Below are 19,282 nucleotides of genomic sequence, written 5' to 3' on the forward strand. Positions count from 1 at the left end.
CACACGACCGCTTTGAACACTAAAATAGGTCCAAATGTTAAAAGCAGGAGTCAGGAGTTTATTGAAAAGTGCCGGTCATGTCTGAGATCACACTGCTCTTCTACAGCAGAGACAATCACCTACTATTCCTATTAGAATCAAATGGATCTTGTGGAAAGAGGAAGTTGAAAGGCCTTAATTGGCAGCATATGCTATCTGACGCTAGCGACAAACCAGGCTTCGCAATTCCTCCCTGCGCATAAACACTGCGTCCCCCCCTCTCCCCCACCGCCCCCTGTCCTCTCACAGCAGACATGGTGACACGGAAGACGCCTGGTGATTTATGATAAGAGCGCCATGGCTGGACTAAACCACTATGAGGAGAGACGGGAGGGAGCGTGAAAGCAGGAGGACCTCCTTTTCTCCCTAAACTCTGCGCCTAGCGCGAAGCTCGCCGCAGCCAGTTAGTGGTTTTTGGGCATTTTTTAAGGGATGAAGCGAAGAGAGGAACGAAGGGTGAGATGGAGCAGCTCCTTCTCGGCTCTCTCTCTCTCGCTCACTGGCTCAGGCGCGCATGCACAATGGACACACACATACACACACACGCTGGAGCCGATGGGAGGCGAGGAGAGGAGCCACATCAGAGCTCAGCCCTGCCTCATTATAGATCTCATGGAAACTGTTTTTGCTCAAAGTGTTTCCACATGTGCAGCTCCTGATTCATCCCAACTGCTTTTTTATGTGCATACACTATTCACACACATACGCCAACCCCCCACCCCACCAGCACCACACACACACACACACACACACACACACACACACTCTCTGTTTGCTTGATGGATTGTGCGTTTGCATGCATAAACAGTTATACAGATACACATAAACATGCGCCAACACACACACACAGAAATATAAATATGCAGAGGCGAAAACATATTAAGACGTATGCATGTGTGGGACTTTGCTGATGTGCTTGTTAACTGTATCAAAACTTGGAAGTTGAAGTGAACAATCAGAGAAGTTGATGGATTTTCCTAAATAAATCTTATTTCATAACTGTGCCCACAGAATCCATTAGCCAGATTGGCCAATACATATATCTGGCTTGAAATTATTTCTTACAATTCATTTTACTACCGTTTAATTTCTCAGGGGACTTATTAGTTAAATTCAATTATGCCACAAGAAAAAGTGCTAAATTGTGTGAGTCCAAAGCCACATAATCATATAATCAAAATTGACAAACTACTAAGATGTGTAATTAGCAAGATTTCCATTATGACATATGCTGCTCTGCTGATTTCACACAACCCTAATGAACTCAATGTCTTTCCTGTGTGTGTGTCTTCAGGTTCTTCCGACCTGAGTCCATTCCCTGGTCAGTTTGAGCGTCAGTTCCCGGGCCTGTCCTCCCTCACAGAGACACGTTTCTCCAGCCCCCGGATGCACTACCCAGCCACCTTTACCTACACCCCACCAGTGACCTCAGCCATGTCACTTGGCAGCGCCCACTACCACACCTACCTTCCCCCTCCTTACCCGGGCTCCACTCAGAGCCAGAGCGGACCCTTTCAGACCAGCAGCACACCCTATCTCTACTACGGAGCTTCATCCGGCTCCTACCAGTTCTCCATGGTACCCGGCGGGGATCGCTCACCCTCCCGGATGATCCCGCCTTGCACTAGCGCCTCCACGGGCACTTCCCTGGTGAACCCCAACCTACCCAGCCAGACAGAAGGAGGGGTGGATGGCGACGGGAGCCACAGTAACTCCCCAACAGTTCTTAACTCTGGAGGCCGTATGGATGAAGCTGTCTGGAGGCCATACTGAAGAAGGCCAAGGGGTGGAGATTGGAAGTCAACTGATGTCATGGTTTGAAAGCACAAAACCTTTTTTTATTCAGAAGGGGATTTTTGAGCTCTCATCAGCTATCTCTGCCTTTTGCTTGGAAATTAAGGTTGAGATTAAAAAAAAAAAAAAAAAAAAAAAAGACTAGGCTTGTTTGGACTTGTCTTCCTGGAATGTGTTTTGACCAACGCACCACAAAGGGAGTATTTCTCACAGCAATAATGAGAAAGACAATTTGGTTTACTAGGCCCAAGTGGATGAGACATTTTAGTTTATTATTATCCACAAGCTAAAAGACGCTTCACAATATTTGTAAGAGACTGCCTCTTTTGTATAGTGTTTCTATTTCAATAAGGCTTTTTGCAGAGCATGTTTTTGTACTACGACAATATCAAGATGCAAGTTGAGCACTGAGTAGCAAGTGATGAGTAACACATATGTTACCTTCAGTGGTATGGACGGTAAAATTGCTTTAAATCATTAATTTAACTTGTATATTGTGGGTGAAACGATGTAGATTGAGGCGTTTTCTTAGTTTTAACTTATAAAGCCATAAATTATGTATTGTATTTGAAACTTGAGTCAAAGAAGTGTAATCTGAATATTTTTGATGCATCTATAACTAAGTTAAAATGATTTATTTTTTTTTTTTGATAGGTAATTTAACAGAGTGAGAGGTTTAGTTTTGTTTTTTGTTTTTTTTTTATTATTTGTGTAATACCCAAAGATTTAAATCATTTGAAATATGAAATGTAATTTCCAAAGAGTATTGCAACATGTTTCTTCTGGTGTAACTTACAGTTTAACTGCTCCACACGTTAAAAGCCCAACATCCTTGCTAGGCGTTGACACACATTTGGCTTGGAATTAAACCTTTGGTATTTATTGAGCAATAACTCGCATTGTGCCTCTTGGCAACATACCATGGAAGAGAGCTTCATTGGAAGAAAATAATTATCCAATGAGGGATGAAATCAGCTTTATTTCTTTACTCTGTATAGTCTGACATGCACGCAGATACATATGTATTTTCTGTCCAAATGAAAAAATTATAAATGGTACATTTCTACTCAAATTCACAGGTAGGTCCAAAGATGATCGCGGCCACATCTTGCGGGTTCGCTTCAAAGCAGCAGGGCAGACTCCAAGGTTCACTCACTTTTTGATACATGAACTCCTCAGGACTGGAATAACTTTTGGGTGATCGCTGCACTTCTTCATTCATATCCACTCCGCTCTGTCAAGATCATAGGGAGTCATGCCGAGTCTATTGTAGCTTCCATATCATGTGCATAAGATAGCTTTGAAAAAGTTTGTCTTAGTGTGTGACACACATGGGTACTCTTTTGTTTTGTTTGTATTTCTTTGCATTTTTCTCTTTCGGTCTTTAAGACTGAAAAGGAGATATCACAGTTAAAGACAGAAGAGACTGTGACATTCCTCCAGACTTTTATTTATTTTCCATTTCTATTCTTTATTGACATGGTTTACCAAGTCCATTTGTACCATCCTCACTTACCAGTGCTGCGGTGTCTGTGGCACCAGGATGAGTGGGAGGTCTGACTCTTTTTATTTTCCAATCTAAAAGTACTATGGCTTTTTTCTTTTTTTGTGTGTGTGTGTTGGAGCAAAAGGAAAAAGTGCAAAAACCGAGGTGATTGGATGCAGCTGCTGGCAGCAAACTGGTAACCAAAAGATATGGGAGACTTGTGTATGTTTGTTTCATAAAGCACTTATTTCTTGTTTTATTTCTAGCAGCACTTGTGGCTGGCTGCCAGCAGAGCTCGTGGTTTTGGTCCTCAGTGCAGATATAACGCCACTGGAGTCACACACACACACACACACACACACACACACACACAGAATGGATAACACTTGGCCAAACAAGCCATTTACATTGGAGTTGAATCTGATCTCTGAAGGCAGTTGGTATTTGTATGAAAAAAAAAAAAAACTCTTTTCTTCATACAATATGATCTTCAGTGCATGGAGGTAATATTATAACCCAATTTGAAAAAGCTGAGAAAAACATGGCCCTGTCCAAGGATCAGACTTCAAGCTTTTCATTGAAGTTTTGCACGCAGTGCCTCTTTCCCAGTCTCTGCAGAGGATGTTCTGAACTCGCTTAATGGAATTGAACATGTCACACTGCATTTCCCCAACTGCCTCAGCCCAAACGAAAAGTGTTTTTGCTCTTACAGTGTAACATAAGAAACCAAATAAAAACCTTTTAGATTGTTGTGATTTTATAGCTTTTTTTCCAATTACAAATTTACCCAGTGTCTCCACAGCAACTATGCACATCTGCTGCAGTTTATTTAAACCTCTTCTGTTTTTTTCCAAAGTTTTGAACAGGAAATTGTCTTTTAAAAACTGTTTACACATCAACGCAGCACTGACATCCCATTCTGTCTTCATGTGCTTTTGTTTGTGGTGTTTTTTTTTCTTCCTCCTCAGAAAACAGGAGATTCATATTTTCCTTTCTTTTGCTTTAATGTTGCAGACAATCTGTCATTGAAGACCTTGTATTATTTAATGATAAACATGTATCATATCCAGGAAGCATACTTTACCCTGTTTCTATGTAAAGTTTACTTATGTCTATTGTTATGCTTCTCTCATGAACATTTGTCAGGAAACTGAGACTAATGGAATCTCCATTAGATTTTATCTGGTACGTTTCATCCAGTTTTGGGGTTTTTTTGTTTTTTTTTTGTTTTGCTTTGGGTTTTTTTTTTTTTTTTGTTTTTTTTTTTTTTAAAGGGACAAACAGACCTGACAACAGTGAGTGAAATTGGCATTGTGATTGTACATTTTGTTTATTTTAAGAATAAAATAGGAATTTTGTAACTTTATTGTTCTTCTTAATCTTTTCACCAAAGTAACAGTTTTTTTTCTGTCAGTGCAAAGTTTAACGCTAAAGAGTTGTTTTCCTATTTGTCTACTTGAATGGGCAAACTGAACATTTGGTACATGATGTTGTGGCCTTAGTAAGGGAAGCCAGGACTGGTGGTCCAGTTTGCAGTTTACAGAAGTGTGATGTGGAAACTTGTTACTTCCAGTGCGCAAACACTGAGTGGACCTTTCTTTGAAAGCATCTTGTGTTCAGTTGTTGAACATCTGAAAAGGAAATATATTTGCATATTCATAGATTGTGAATTTTTCCGTAAGGGAGAAGAAGTTTGCTTTTAAGAGGTTACTGAACATTTTACAGATCAGATCTTTGGTCTAAAAGCAGTTTATGCATTCACCGTATTGTCGGGGTACTTGGATCAGATACCCCTGCCTGCTGAATCACTGAAATCATTGAGGACAAATTTACAGTTGTGGTCAGAAGTTTACATACACTCATCGTTGGAATGAATGTCAAATTAATTTGGGGCTTTTAATGATTTATTCTAACATTCTTTTTCCAGGGTGGCATGATTATACAATATACATCTTCAATGATTTTTAAAAGCAGTTTTGGGTGAATTATTTTGGATCTTCTCTGATCCACACGGGGTCAAATTTGTACATACAGGCTCAAATATTTATATGCATTCACCTAAATCTTTAAATAAGTGGTGCTGAAGGTTTTTTTAACTTGACAAGGCCAAGTCCTGTTAACTTCTTTTTAGTGATGATGATTGACTGCAGCTGGTAGTTTCTCTTTGCCAGTATGAAAAGGATTTGTTTGACAGCTCTCATTGGATTGAACAAATACTCAGAACAATAGGAAAGTCCGAGGAACACAGTGAAGAGCTAAGAAGAATTGCAGATCTACAAAAGTTGGGAAAGTCTTTTGAAGCCATTTCAAAACGACTGCAGATTCCAAGATCACCATTTAAACAATTGTACCTAAGTATAAGTTATTGGGATACGTCACCAAGTAGAAGAAGACCCAAACTGTCACCCTCAGATGAAAGGAAATTGGTTAGAATATTCAGGAGCAACCCAGGAACCTCCTTCACTGTAAACAGTGAAGAAAGCTTTACATGACTGAGAGGATGCAGACCAAGAAAGAAGCCCCAACTCCGAAATCGACACCTTGAAGCTCACCTGAAATTTGCAGCTGCCCACATGGACAAACATAATGCCCTCTGGAGAAAAGCTTTATGGTCGGATGAGACAAAGATTGAGAAGTTTGGACGGTGCCTTTCAAACCTACGAACACTGTACCCGCTGTCAAGCACGGTGGTGGTAGCATCGTGCTCTGGGGCTGTTGTGCTGCCAGTGCTGCTGGTGCACTCGTTGTGGCTCAGATAAAACAGGCTAACATTAAGCTTACGGAGTGTCTTCCCAATCCCCTGACCTCAAACCTACTGGACTTTTGTGAACAATGCTTAAAAGCCGGGTCGGTGTCAGGAAACCAAACAATATAAATTAACTCTACCAATTCTGCCAAGACGAGTGGTCAGCCAGAGTTATGCCAGAAGCTTGTAGATAGCGTCTGTTCAAGGTTAAACTTGATACGGGACATTTAACCGAATATTAGTGGGGCTGTATATAAATATTTGAGCCTGTATGTATAATTTTGGCCCTGTGTGGATTAGAGAAGATCCTAAATAAAGTCAAACTTATGCACCCAATTCTTGTTCAGAAAAATAATTAAAGATGTAGATTGCATAAAATCATTCTAAATTATTGAAAGCACAAAATTAAAATGGCATTCATGCCCATGATGAGCATATGCAAACGTCTGACCACAACTGTAGTTCTCTACAGAACACATAACAGTGCCATCACCTGTTTAGTCTTCTCTGAAACAGTTAACAAGCAGATCTGTCAGCATTTTGTGCACCAAAAGCACATTTAAAAGTGTCATCTCTGGTGTGCCGGGCCGTCTGCACTAACATTGTCTTTGGACAGGGACTAAGGCGGGCTGGGGGGCCTCGGCACACTCGGCCAGATTACTACTGCCACTGCCACTGCCATGGCTTCATTTCAAAGGTACACTGGGAAACCAGAGAGATGGAGACGGAGACAGAGACAGGGAGAACCAGGGAAGCTGTTTTACATTATTCCAAGACATAATAGAGCCAATCTAAGTGTGCGCGCACACACGTACACATGTTGAAACAGAGAGGGAGGGCTGCACCATCCCATGTGTTTTTTTTAAGGTTCAGATTGGGAACATTCTCGGGATTTCCCTGAATATAGATTGCGTGGAAAAAGCTCCCGCTGGTTTCAGGTTCACATTCTCTGCGTTCTCAGCCATGTCTAGCAATTATAATAATGAACTCCGGAGGAGCAACGGGACCCAGACACCCAGAGAAATTAGCATAATGTCCTGCATGCACGGGAGAGACAGCGGCATGGAGGCAGACTCATTTATATGGGCTTGGTTTGGAGTTTTTGTCCCTGTTAAATTTGATGGTTGAACATGATGCCAGCGATGATGTGCGCTTGATTTTTATACCAGGTTATAAGTAGTTTTGCAGCAACTCTTGCAAAAAGCAGACTCCACTTTCTTCCTTGTGTTATGCAATCAACAGAGAGGAATACAAACAGGAGTTTATGAGGAGACAAAACCACTCCAATCAGATGACTGTGCACACACACATACATACACACACAGCTGACAGTCCAATACAAACTGTTTACTTGACCTATACAAATGTTTCAGAGGAGCAGCCCAGGCGGGAAGTGATCCTCAAGGGTCCCATACCACTCACAGAGCTGTATATCTCCTCCTATGTTTCCGTCTCCACTAACAGGGCTGTATGTTTGTTTGTGTGTGTTTGTGTGCGTACGTGCGTTTCTTTTCTACCATCAAACAGGGAATCAGATCCATGCAGCTTGATATCTCATTTAGACCAGAGATAAACTGAGGGCAGTGGGCTCTCCAGCGTGGCCCCGTCAGCGAGCAGTCCTGTTCTCTGTGAACCGCTCTAATCTTCTGTCATCTGATCTGAACAAATGGCCACGTTTTTCTTGAACGGCTCAGAGGAAGACCGCGTTGGAGATCAGACTGTGCCCACCAGAAAATACACACAACTCTTCTTAATTTGATCAGATTGTAATTGAGCAACTCCTCTCCCTTTCCAAGAAAATTTCAAACTGAATCAACAATAACTGTGTACTTTGGCGCTCTCTAGTGGCTTTTCTTTTTTTTTTTACTGAACCCAGAGGACCGGGCTGAGGGGCCCACCCATATGGAGCTCCACAGAGCCAAGAGCAGACTGGATGTGGCCAAACTCCTGCTTATTATGTTATTGGTACTCCTACTAAAGTTCCTACACCCCACATTTTGTCTCTGCAGACTTCATCGTGCTCAAGAGCTTTTGTGCTGTAAATGAATACCAGATATGAAAAGTTCCTCACCCCAACAGAGACGGGGCTGTACACTACGACTTGTCTTTTGACCTGTAATAAAAGAAATGATCAATTGGCAGACGAGCTGCATCCAGGCAGCAGCCCAGAACCTCACAGACATGGTAGGTTGTAAGGCAGCCTGACATCCTGCGCTAGAGTCCATTCATCACTAGATTAAAGCATGCCTGTGTCTTTAGCATGCTTTGGAAACATTTGATTCCATGAAACCATTTGCTGCTAAGTGAAACCCAACTCAGAGAAAAGTGCACTTCTGAAACCTAAAAAGCCTACATTTAATGACTTCTGCCAGTTCCGATTATGCAATCTGACACTGGCTACACTGCATGGAGTCTAAAAAAAAATTAAAATAAAATAAAAAAGACCCCCCAAAAAAGGGAATTACTGTGAAAATTCAAGTGTCAGGACCATGGACAGCGACCAAACACACAAACAAAAGGCCCCTTTGTCCGAGGCCTTCGCTTCATGTCGGTGTTTCAAATTATACACCATCTCAACTGTCAAAAATGGCAAACTGTTGCAGCGCGGCTGAGTGTACAGAACATAAGACAGGATAAACCGCAGCTCGCTGCCAAATATTCATGCAAAACAGGCCTTTTCCATAGGTTTCAGCCAGGCAATAAAATTTCAAAAATTTGGGCATGGGCCCCATCTTTGCCTGAAACCAAGCATGAAGGAGCCCAATGTGTTCTTCCTGTCAGATGAAGGGCTGTTAAAACTTTATCAGGCCAGTGTTAATTGAGAGCTAATGAACTGGTAATTCGGAGCAGCTCACTGCTGAATGACATACAGCCCTGGTGACATTCAGCTCACGTTGGGGCTGTTTGGAAAATCCACTACATGACCATAGCCGTGAGGGGATGCCAGGCGAAAAGAGGGATGAAGGATGCCCGCCATCATGTCTGCTTCTGCTTTAGACATTCATCCTCTCTGTCTCCAAGGATCATAACTCGTGTTAGAGGCAGGTTTTATGGTTTATGACTGGAAAATAAAATGCTGTGTGTTTCCTGCAGGCGAAGCGATGATTTACAACCATGAATGATAAAGTGAGGGCCAGCCTGACAGTGCGGATGTGTGAGGGTTGCTGAGGATCCAGACATGTCCGACATGTGGATGTGAGTGTGGTCCCACTGCGGTTATATACATTGGATCACAGCATAGAGAGACAAGTCCCTGCTCACCAGTGGGTATCAATACCTGACATCATCATCTCACATAATTAGCACAGTGTCCACATCCTTCTTCAGTGACCGTGGATTATTTCATGTGGTTCACGATTGGAACTGAAACACGAGCCAGTGGATCTAACCATGAGCAGAAATATCCCGGGGCCCTGCTGTCTGCAGACACGGTTACTCATTTCAGCGACTCGTCTCCAAAAGGCCAATCAGATATGTTTATTGTTATCTCCGGCCTGAATGTGGGCCTGATTATTTAAATACACAGAACACTGTCTCGATCACCTGGCTCGGGGCTCAGCTCGGGCCACGACAGGCCTGTCCCAGCCTCCCCCACACACTCGGCTGAGACGCGTGCCAGGAGCTGCCTCTGCTGAGGTCGTCAGGCTTACGCAGAAACCGCAGGCGCGCGCCAGGCAGATCAATAATCCCCATCAGGCTTCACCACAAGTCACTCAAACCTCCAAGGGCAGACGAGCGGAGGAGGGCTGGGGGACCTGCCGGGAACCCGATACTCTCTGAGATGCTCTCTGCCTCCCGGAGGAAGAGACCAGGACCTGGTCTCCTGGAAGGACAAGGTTTGTGCGCTCTGATTAGACGCTTCCTCCTCCAGCCTGCTGGACGCGGACTCTCATGTCACATGTCGGTGGGATCCACAACTGTCTGTGAGCTGGAGGAGGATTTAAGTGACAGTGAATTTAACTTATTTTTTTGTCATACTGCCAAATGCAAAGCGAAGATGAATAACTGACGCCATCTCCTCAACCACGGCTGCTAAATGACAAAGTTTCTACTGAAACACACGAGCAGGAGAGGAGAGAGGTCTCCTGGGCACAATATCTCAGCAGAGCAGCAGCTCCATTTGACTTGTTCTTGCGAAGGGGGTGCTGAGGTCTGTATGGCAGTAATTCTTTCTAGTAAACTCTGGCCCTTAATTGGATCACAGGTCTGTTTCTGGTAGGTCCTCACACGTCAAACGCACCAGTTTGTTTTAATCAGCTCAGGTCTCAAAGCAAGACTCAATTTACACAATTTATGCCCGAGCTGAAGAGGTTTACTAAACCTGGCTATAAAAGTGCTCTGTGTGTCGGCCCATACGAACTCCCCGTGCTACGGTGGCCGAGCCAAGGCCAGCGACTGGTAGATCCACTGGGAGCGTAATAACAGATTAATGTGGCGTGCCAGGCCCCACGACCAGACGTGTTTGACGTTAATGCTCCACTGTATATTATCCAGCTTGCAGAAATGTTGGATATGAGCGATGGGATCCAAGGACAGGGATGTTTAGGTACTAATTACCAAACAGCAAGGCACAAGTCTCGCTCCATATTTCCTTACTCCTGTGGAAACACTAGGCAGGCTCCATTTATTTTCTTTGACTGTTGTTTCTGGCAAGGCTGCGTCTCAGTAAACACCACTCGCCCACCATTGTAAATCCGACAGGCGCAGATCTTTCAAGTTAGACTCCTTTGAGGAAAAATGGAGACAGATCGGATGGCGGTGCTCGGGTTTTCCGTCTTAATGAGAGAGTGGAGAAGAGGGATGGCGTTTGATCCCTGGCATGGAAGCCTCTATTTAAGCCTGTCAACGGCCATCACTCTCTCTCTCTCTCTCTCTCTCTCTCTCTCTCTCTCTCTCTCCCTTTCTCCTTCTTTCTCCCTCTCTTTCTCTCTCCCTCTCCCTCTCTTGGTTATGGATAGAGAAACAGACCTGCACCACTGGATCTGATCATCCAAGTCAGACACACTTAACCCCTTTTTCAGGTCTTTAGGAGCAGAGTCCAGGCTCCACCAGTACCTTTGCTATCATGGAGACAGACTGCTCACCCCTCCCTCCCGTGACAACCTATAAGTATCAGTGTTGATTGATCACCTAGCTGGAAAAGAAAAGAAAAGGCAGAAGCAGATCTGCGAAAATATTATTTTATTTGTAGAGCTTTGCAATGAGCAAGTCTCAGTCATCATGCTCCAATTTCATATCATATGTTTGTCCAAACCACACAAGAGCCTTATGGTTCTTCAAGGAAGTCTCCCTATAGTTGCAGCCTGACAACAAGCCAAAGACGATAAGCCCTGAGACAAATTTCCATCCTCCTCTGTGTGGACAATGAGACTTTTGAACTTGAACTTTCAGGCTGTGGAAGTTGATAGACTCCTCCGGGGGGGAGGAAATGTGCCTTTGATGAAGAGCTGGAGGGCAGGGCTCCTGACCATCGTGGACCTGGCCTGGAAGACGCTTTTCATCGCAGCGCTAATGGCTCAAGCTAATCAGGCCTGATTGGGGCTGCTAAATAAATACTCTCTCCATTCATAATCTCCTCTGTAACTTAAGACAAAATCAATACCTGGACTGAACACTAATAGCTGGAGGTAAAACAAATGTCTTGGCTCTGGGTGCAATACATTTTTCTGAATGAGTCCATCAGTGACATCGGCTTGGACTTTGATACTTCCAGACAAAGGCACTAAGGCAGTCAAGGATTTTTCATATCTTAAGAAAAGGCTTTCTATTGGATTTAAAACAGATTGCAGATGGATGCAAACAATTCAGAAATAAGATTTGTTCAACACCATGGAAGCCCATCAGCTAAATTTACTTCATTGCAACTAATGTCACCAAGCGTGTCATGTCATCTTTAAAGCCAACCTCTTCAAATCAACCAGAAGCAAGAGCGAGTTTTTAAAGAAAGCAAATAAGTGAAGAAACAGAATAACTACAGTGACACCTACAGTAATGAATGACAATCAGAAGCCATGTGCGGATAGCAACAGTTATATTCAGCAAAACAATTAGGGGCATCAATCACAGATGAATCAAGGCGCCTCCTCTGGGAGCCAGAGCTCAATAATAAACACTGGAGTCAGACTCGACTTCTGTAGGCTTAGGAATAAATAAAGTGAACAACCCTGACATCAGCAGCTAGTAAAATGTTTGGCTGTGTGGACCAGTGCAGTATGTATGAAAGAGAGCTTTGTGTTATGAAAAGTGAATACAGACAGACACAATAACGTTAGAGCGAAAAGCGTTCAGACAGAAGTTTCACAGCAGCAAATTTTCAGACTTGCTTCAGCATGTTGCGCTTCATTTATATGTTTGCTCTGCTTCTGTTTTTACACTATGTACTGAAGCTCTGGCGGCCATCACATCTGGAGCTGTAAAGCAGTGTAAGCCTCGCTACATCTGCACCATCTGACCTGTTCGCTACGATTATCACAGGTTCTGAGAAAACTGAACACCGGTCCCATGGAAGTGTGAAAGTGAACTTTTGTGTGCGTGTGCTGTGCTGCTCGTTTATTTAGCTTGAGCTCAGATGGAGAGTTTACTTGGCCAGTCTCCTCGCCACATCTTTGTAGGCGGTCTCGATCTCCAGGTCAGCAGCGCAGGTGTTGGTGAACTCGTCACGTGTGTAAGCATTTTTAAGATACCGCCACACACCCGTCATGTCTGAGGGGATGTCGTAGTTACGGTACTTCTTCGCAACAACCTGCAGGAGAAAAGGAGGCTGACATGTGACTTCAACTTATTTGTTGATGCATTTGCTGCTTTTTTTGTTAATAAGAATTAATGAGTGAGTGTCTCCCGTGCTGCGTTTGGAGTTTGCGAGTGGTGACGAGTTTTAGAGAGAAGATAGTGGGAAGATGCTGCAAGCTGAAATATTTATTCAAAATTATTACATTTTAAAAAGCAAAAGTCTACAGTAGTGATTTCAGCTAAATGCTAACACTAGCTAAGATGACAATGCTGAAACACTGTTAAGCAGATAAATTGTTCACCATGAACACCAGCTTTGTACATTAGGGTTATCAACACAGCCAAGGCTGATGGGAACTGCTTGCGTTTTGCAGGTGATTGTTGAAATGTTCAGCTTCCTCTGATGTGTGGAGATGAAAGGTTTGAGGAGCTGGACTTGGGGAACTGCTTTCAAATCACGTGAAGCATGAAGGTCTGGATCAGATTAGTTTTTGAGAAATTCTTTTTTTTTTTACATTTTATTTTACTTTAATTGATGCTTGAATTTGTGACCTTTGAAAATGCCACTGAGTCATTTTCAAATCATCAAGCCTCAGGGTAAAGTCCAACTTAATAAATTTTTTTGGTAACTTATTAACAAAGACTTGTATTTTCATCAGATGCCCTGCATGTTTACCTTGACTATGTGCAGTTTGGGAAGCAGGTTGCAGTCTGCCAGCGTGAGCTCATTCCCGTCCAGAAAGCAGCGGTTGGAGCCCCTCTCCTCATCCATACTGTCTGCATCAATCTCATCTGGCAGGGGGCTGTTCAGGTAGTCGTCCAGCTTCTTCAGGGCCTTGCTTAAACCCTTCTCCAGAGCTACAAACGCAAGTCACATAGAAACACACAGCCACAAAGGCTGTTATATAAGATGTGGTGATAATCTCACTAGGTGGCAGCACAGCGAACACTAGTTTGAGTCACAAATGGTGGACTGTGCTACAACCTAGTGGAGAAAGCCGAGAATGTCTCTTAGGTTTTTCTTTCTTTCTTTTTTGTTGTTGTTCTTGTTGCCTTTGTGTCTGTGAGTGTAAATGACTCAGAGAGAGCAGCCCACCAGCATTGGCCTCCAGTTTGGTGTTCTTGATGTAGGCTGAGAACTTGGCAAAGATGTCATTTCCAGCTGTATTGGACTCTCTCTGCTTGGCAGCCAGTTTAGGATACCTAAGCAAACGGGGTGGACAGACGGGAGACGCAGTCAGAGACAGAGTCAGAGACACAGTCTGACTGAAACATCTGGATAACATTAACACCTGGACTGGAGCTCAACTCAGAATGAAAACATGTTACACACTCAAACCAAGTTGGCCAGCTGCCCTTTGAGTCCGCTTGCGCTCAGGTCCATTTATAATGTAAAAAACTTTACAGGCAATAAAAGAAAGATTTAGTTAATCTGACGTTACTCTGAAACTGCTAGCACACTTTTCTTATTTTTTTCATAACAGCAAAGTACAAGAAACCCAATTACACAAAAGCTGTGGCTGTTGAAAATCTATTTGGATTTGTGGATGGTACTTTTTGTTTTTTTGATTTTCAGGAAATGAATGGACAAAGCTCCCTGAGACTCATCACCAACGATTTACAACAGCCATAAACAACAAACAGTATCAGCTAACATTAATCTTTATCACATTGCGCCCTCTTTTACCCAGCTCAAGAGTTTCCTGTCCTTTCAACGGTGTTGCAGAAAAGAAATAAATCTCAAAGCAGCATGTGTGTAGTCAGTAAAATAATCTGATACTGTAAACTATGTGTTGTAAAAATGCCAGGTGGAATTACTTTGGAGGACTGAGCATTTCCTCAAGAAACTCTTCGATCTTGTTGATATCGGTCTTGACCTCTCCGTTGTAGGTCAAGAAAGGAGGGTGTGTCCCGGGGGCCAGGTTGTGCAGATCTGCAGGCTTCCTGCAGAGGACACAGGAACAGATCAGCATGTCAAGATATAAGCCAGTGTGTGGTTTGGTTTTTTTTTTTTGCTTGTTTGTTTTTTGCATGGGGAGTTTCCACCTCCGTGTCCTAACCTCCTGAGGTCGACGGTGGTGACGTTGAAGACGACTCCTTTGAGCCAGAGGATCATGAAGAGGCGCTGAGAGAATGGACAGTTTCCGATGCTCTCCCCATCACTGCCCGCCTGCACACAAACACAGCATCGGAGAATTTAATGGAAATCTGGTGTATGCACGCAAACACACACATAAAGCATAATCTAATCCTACAGCAGAAACAACAACAGTATGGAAAACAACAACATGCACTTTAAAATGTTCACAACTGTTTCCACTCTGAAGAAGTACAGATTTTTCTTACAATTTTTTCTTTCTAAGAAATTAAACACGTGTGTGAATTGCGTGTCGCTGATTTATCTTGCTGTTTGACTGGTAAAGTTGTGTAAATATCAACACAGTGCAAACACATAAATACGTCACCCTTAAAACACTGTTACAGATCTACAAAAAGGGCCGAGTCAGACTTACACTCTGGGACCCTGACCCATAGTCCAATCTGGCAGTAACGTTTTCACAAACTTCACCTTAATGATAGGGATTGTAAGTACAGTAAAGGTGATGTGACTTCAGTGAACCTGAAAAATGGCTTTTGGGACTTTTAAGACGTATCTAAATTCAATGTTCATTACTGAGGAATTTGTGTACTTGTATCATTTTATTACTGTGGTCGGTCATCTACATGACACTAAACCTGTGATATTGAAATTCTACCTTCAAATCAGATCCTCCAACTGGCCTATTATGTTTAATTTCAGTGTTAGTGTTTTAGACAGTAATTTACTGGATGCAATACTTTAAATCCATCTTATCTTGTACTTTATGCCTTATTGGATACTATCTGTTGCTAGATCTGTTTCATGTTATAAGGTAGCGCTTTGAAAGGTACACTTATATGTTTTGTTCGTATAATACTGCTACTACTAATTATTAATATAACAGGTCGCCTGTTCAGGGTGTACCCTGCCTTCATCCAGTGTGAGCTGGGATTGGCTCCAGCACAACCCGCGATCCAGAAACAGATAATCGCTAGAACATGAATGAATGAGTCATATTTATCGATTTGTCCAAATCATCTGCTAAACGTTCATTAACTGCTCCAACACTCTTATCTCTCTCTACTAATACATCCTCTCAGTTGCATTGCTGTCTTCACATGTTGCTATCATGTGTCGGCATGTATGAATACACCGTAGCGCACAGACGCTGACACCTGAGCCACTGGCCCAGCTGAATTATACATAGTGACTCCATAACCTGGGTCAGTGGCCACTGGGGCACAGAGTGCAGGTCAGAGCTGTTGGCCTGCAGTCACACCACATGGCAAAATAAGAGCACTGACCTGGAGGTCAGCTGGTTGAGCAGATTTGACAAGAGGATTTATTCTGTCTCATTAATGCAGCAATGATTTGGGAATTACGCTCTATTTAAATAATTTGAGGGACTGGCAGATAGGCTTTATTGTGTGTAATTTAATTTGGACTATAATTAAAGCAGGTTCTTGAGATAGCTAATATCCCTTCAAAAAAAAAAAAAGAAAAGATAATTCCATTGACTGGAGAACATTTTTGTCTTTCAGGCCACGCTACGAGCAAACACCAGAAAACAGAGCTGTCAGTTCAAAAGTAGCTGAGCCAACTGTATGTGCGCCAGCCATTGATGCTCTCGGTGCTGTCATGCTGCCTGGGTGCATGTGATGCCTCGGTCTGTGCATTGTTATGGCCAGGCTCAGCAGCACAGCAGTAACACAATACACAGTTGATGATAATAGCCAATCAACATCTAGAACATGGGGACAAAGCCCGATATGCACACAGCCAGACGCTGTGGGTGTTTGGAGCCACTGAGTGATGTGAGGATGAGGCTATATATATGTAATTAGTCATACTCTAAACTTTAATAGGTTGTTTGGTTTCTGCAGTTTGTCCTTTATTTAATGAGAGTAAATCTATTAATGATTTTATGCTCTTTATCTGTCTGTAAAAATGTAATTCTTTATTCATTGCCCATTCATTATTTTTCACTAGTACTTGAACTTTATCATAACTTGCCACTTCTACTGCAGAAAAAAATTTCAATTGTTATACTTGGCAGCATTAGTACGGATGAAAATTTGATGAATGGATATAAAAGTAATTTTGTAATATGCTTCCATAAAGTTGGAGCACAAAAAAGAGAAAAAAAAAAGAATAAGGAGCAATAAATGAGATGTCCTGACTTATTCTTCAATATGCTGTTCAGAAATACTATATCCTACACTGGCCATAATGCAATCAACCTGTTTTTGTCATTGGGGCACCACTGCCCAATTAGAACCCAGATGCACACATTCATGTCTGTACAGCTTGACAACCTCTACAGCCAAAGTAGTTAGTTTAAAACATTTTTTTTATTGTGTGTGAGATATTGTGTCCCAGTGCTGACTGGACCATGTGAGGACTTGCGGCTCTACGGGGGTTTATATCCTGTGATTCATCAGTGGGACAGGGGTGTTAAGTTTCACACTGTGAACATGCTGCTGTCCAACAACGTGTGGATCCTCTAGCTCTTCATCAGTGCAGCCTACAGAATACTAACGCAGAAACTTTACTGTGCTATGACTGTATGTTGAACAAATGTGCTGTTAAGGCATCAAAGGACGTGCAGCTATGTAGGATAGTCCATCTAGGTCACATGTCCAGTGGGAGCATGAGGGGAAAAAATCCAGGGTTGTAGCTACTGGAAAACTCTGCATATGCATGACTAGTTTCAGTCCTGCTACTTAGTAACGCAGTTTGCACACAGCCAATAGTGAGTTTGTTTTCATTAAGAACGGCTTGTAATGAAAGATCGACAGTGAGGCTAAAGAGTGATGCAGGCCGAGTCAGTGCTTCAGTTTTTCCACCAGCTTCCACTTCACCTGCCTCAGGTATAGTCATCAGCCTCTAACCTTTCTCAGGGGGCCTCGAGTTCATCTGGCTGTAATGAACAAAGCAACACTGAAGGTTCTTTTAAGGTTTTTGCTCCATTTCTGTGCCTGTGCACAATTACTGGCCAAAATGTCCAAGACTATTAGCGGAGGAAAATCAAGTCCGAAGACAACATCAGAGTTGGTGGCACAATGTTCTCCTTGTAAAAGCCTTTGAAGACCAGAGCAGAGATGCTCACCAACAACATGGAGCACAGTGTGCCAGTGCTGCTGTAACTCTACCTGTGCTATTGAGTTACAGCAGCTTTTCCACAACACACACTGATGCTTGTGACAGTGCCACTAAAATCTTAAGAAAATACCACAATTCTTTCTCTGTCTTACCTTGACAAACAGTTCAATATCAGGATCTCTGTCTTGACCATTTGTGGACATGATGTCTAATTCACCTTGTCACTTTGTTGCTTTAGTAATTTTCTTTCTCTCTTTTTAATCTACAGTCCTTTGCTTTTCCTTAGAGGTCTACATCCTCCAGAAAAGAAAGAAAAAACCAGGCGCCTTCTAAGAGATCCTCTCCAGTGACTCCTCACACCTAAAAAAGCTGTTTCCCTTCTGTTTCCTCTAGATTTCCACCAAGATCAAGGTTTTCCACACTTTTCCTCTGTGAAGGTGTTTGCTTCCTTGTTTTTGTCATGCAGGTGAGGCTGAGAGTCGGTCCAGGTGGCAGGTAGAGCCCCGTGCTCTGATTTGAACACAGATGGACAGCAGAGCTAGCGCTCTCTGACACAGAAGGGAAAACAGGTGTCAGTCTATACCAGGGGGTGGAGCCGCATCCGTCTCCTCCCACCACTGCAACCATACTTGAGCACACGCACAACCACTGCTTGCTCTCATCCTCACCAGCCCCCTCACGTTTACTTTTCATTAGCATCTATAACTACACATTATGTCAAATCAGTTTAAAGAAACCCTTAAAACTGTCTGCTCCCATAATGTTATGTTTAAAAAGTGGAATGATTTTTGTGCCACCCTTTGTTCCTGTGGTTGTCTCTCTGTTTCATATGAAAATGTGAGCTGTATCTTTCATATTTAATGTGCGTTCACACGTCAGGCAGGATGGTGCAGGTTATACTCGATCATCAGCAGGAGACCTGGAGAAGACTTCTCTTTGAATAATTGATACTTGGCTTTGGTTTTACGGCAGGAATTGGCACTCATTCACAGAAAGGGCCTATGTAGGGCAACAAAAATGCAGCACACATGGAGGGAATTGAGTGGCACTCTCCGGCTTACTGTGTCTGACAGATATATCCAGGCAAAACAGCATTTCTCATCATCTGTCTGAAAGTTAGATGAAAGCAAAGAGGAGACAGGGGGCCAAGAGCTATTTTTTCCTCAAATGTTTCTATTTATAGAGCAGCCCCCTCTCCTGGCAGACAGATCATCATGCAGCACAAACCAGCCACTGAAGAGGGAAGAGTTCATTATGTGTGTTCATCAGGGGAAATGTTGCTTACTCAACGTGTTATTTGAGGTTT

At 42.9% G+C, this 19,282-nt stretch overlaps 2 protein-coding genes across 6 annotated transcripts in view; one reads left to right on the top strand and one right to left on the bottom strand.

Annotated features, from left to right (window-relative positions):
- The window catches only part of runx2b (RUNX family transcription factor 2b), a 38,449-nt gene extending 34,606 nt beyond the window's left edge, over positions 1–3,843 (top strand). For 3 of the 5 annotated variants that reach the window (XM_029495997.1, XM_029495994.1, XM_029495996.1), the window contains one exon: positions 1,334–3,843. In XM_029495997.1, coding sequence (XP_029351857.1) covers positions 1,334–1,812 — 479 coding nt within the window. In that variant the 3' untranslated portion in view covers positions 1,813–3,843. Of the gene's footprint in view, positions 1–1,290 lie in introns of all 5 variants that reach the window. The other 2 variants (XM_029495998.1, XM_029495995.1) reach the window with 2 other exon arrangements.
- Positions 3,844–12,642: 8,799 nt separating this feature from the next.
- On the bottom strand, positions 12,643–18,179 carry clic5b (chloride intracellular channel 5b). The gene is made up of 6 exons (XM_029496536.1): positions 18,129–18,179; positions 14,855–14,964; positions 14,613–14,738; positions 13,891–13,997; positions 13,471–13,652; positions 12,643–12,807 (listed from the first exon to the last, which is right to left on the bottom strand). The coding sequence occupies exons 1-6, from the start codon at positions 18,177–18,179 to the stop codon at positions 12,643–12,645; spliced, it is 741 nt and encodes a 246-aa protein (XP_029352396.1).
- Between the last annotated feature and the right edge of the window lie 1,103 nt (positions 18,180–19,282).

Source organism: Echeneis naucrates, chromosome 24 (genome assembly GCF_900963305.1).
Source record: "Echeneis naucrates chromosome 24, fEcheNa1.1, whole genome shotgun sequence".
NCBI classification, from domain to species: Eukaryota; Metazoa; Chordata; class Actinopteri; order Carangiformes; family Echeneidae; genus Echeneis; species Echeneis naucrates.

Excerpts from the sequence above, each read along its gene's own strand:
- clic5b (XM_029496536.1), bottom strand. The coding sequence starts at position 18,179 with ATGTCCACAAATGGTCAAGACAGAGATCCTGATATTGAACTGTTTGTC. Across the intron at positions 14,965-18,128 it reads ATATTGAACTGTTTGTCAAG|GCGGGCAGTGATGGGGAGAG; the intron begins GTAAGACAGAGA and ends GTTTGTGTGCAG. Across the intron at positions 14,739-14,854 it reads ACCACCGTCGACCTCAGGAG|GAAGCCTGCAGATCTGCACA; the intron begins GTTAGGACACGG and ends TGTCCTCTGCAG.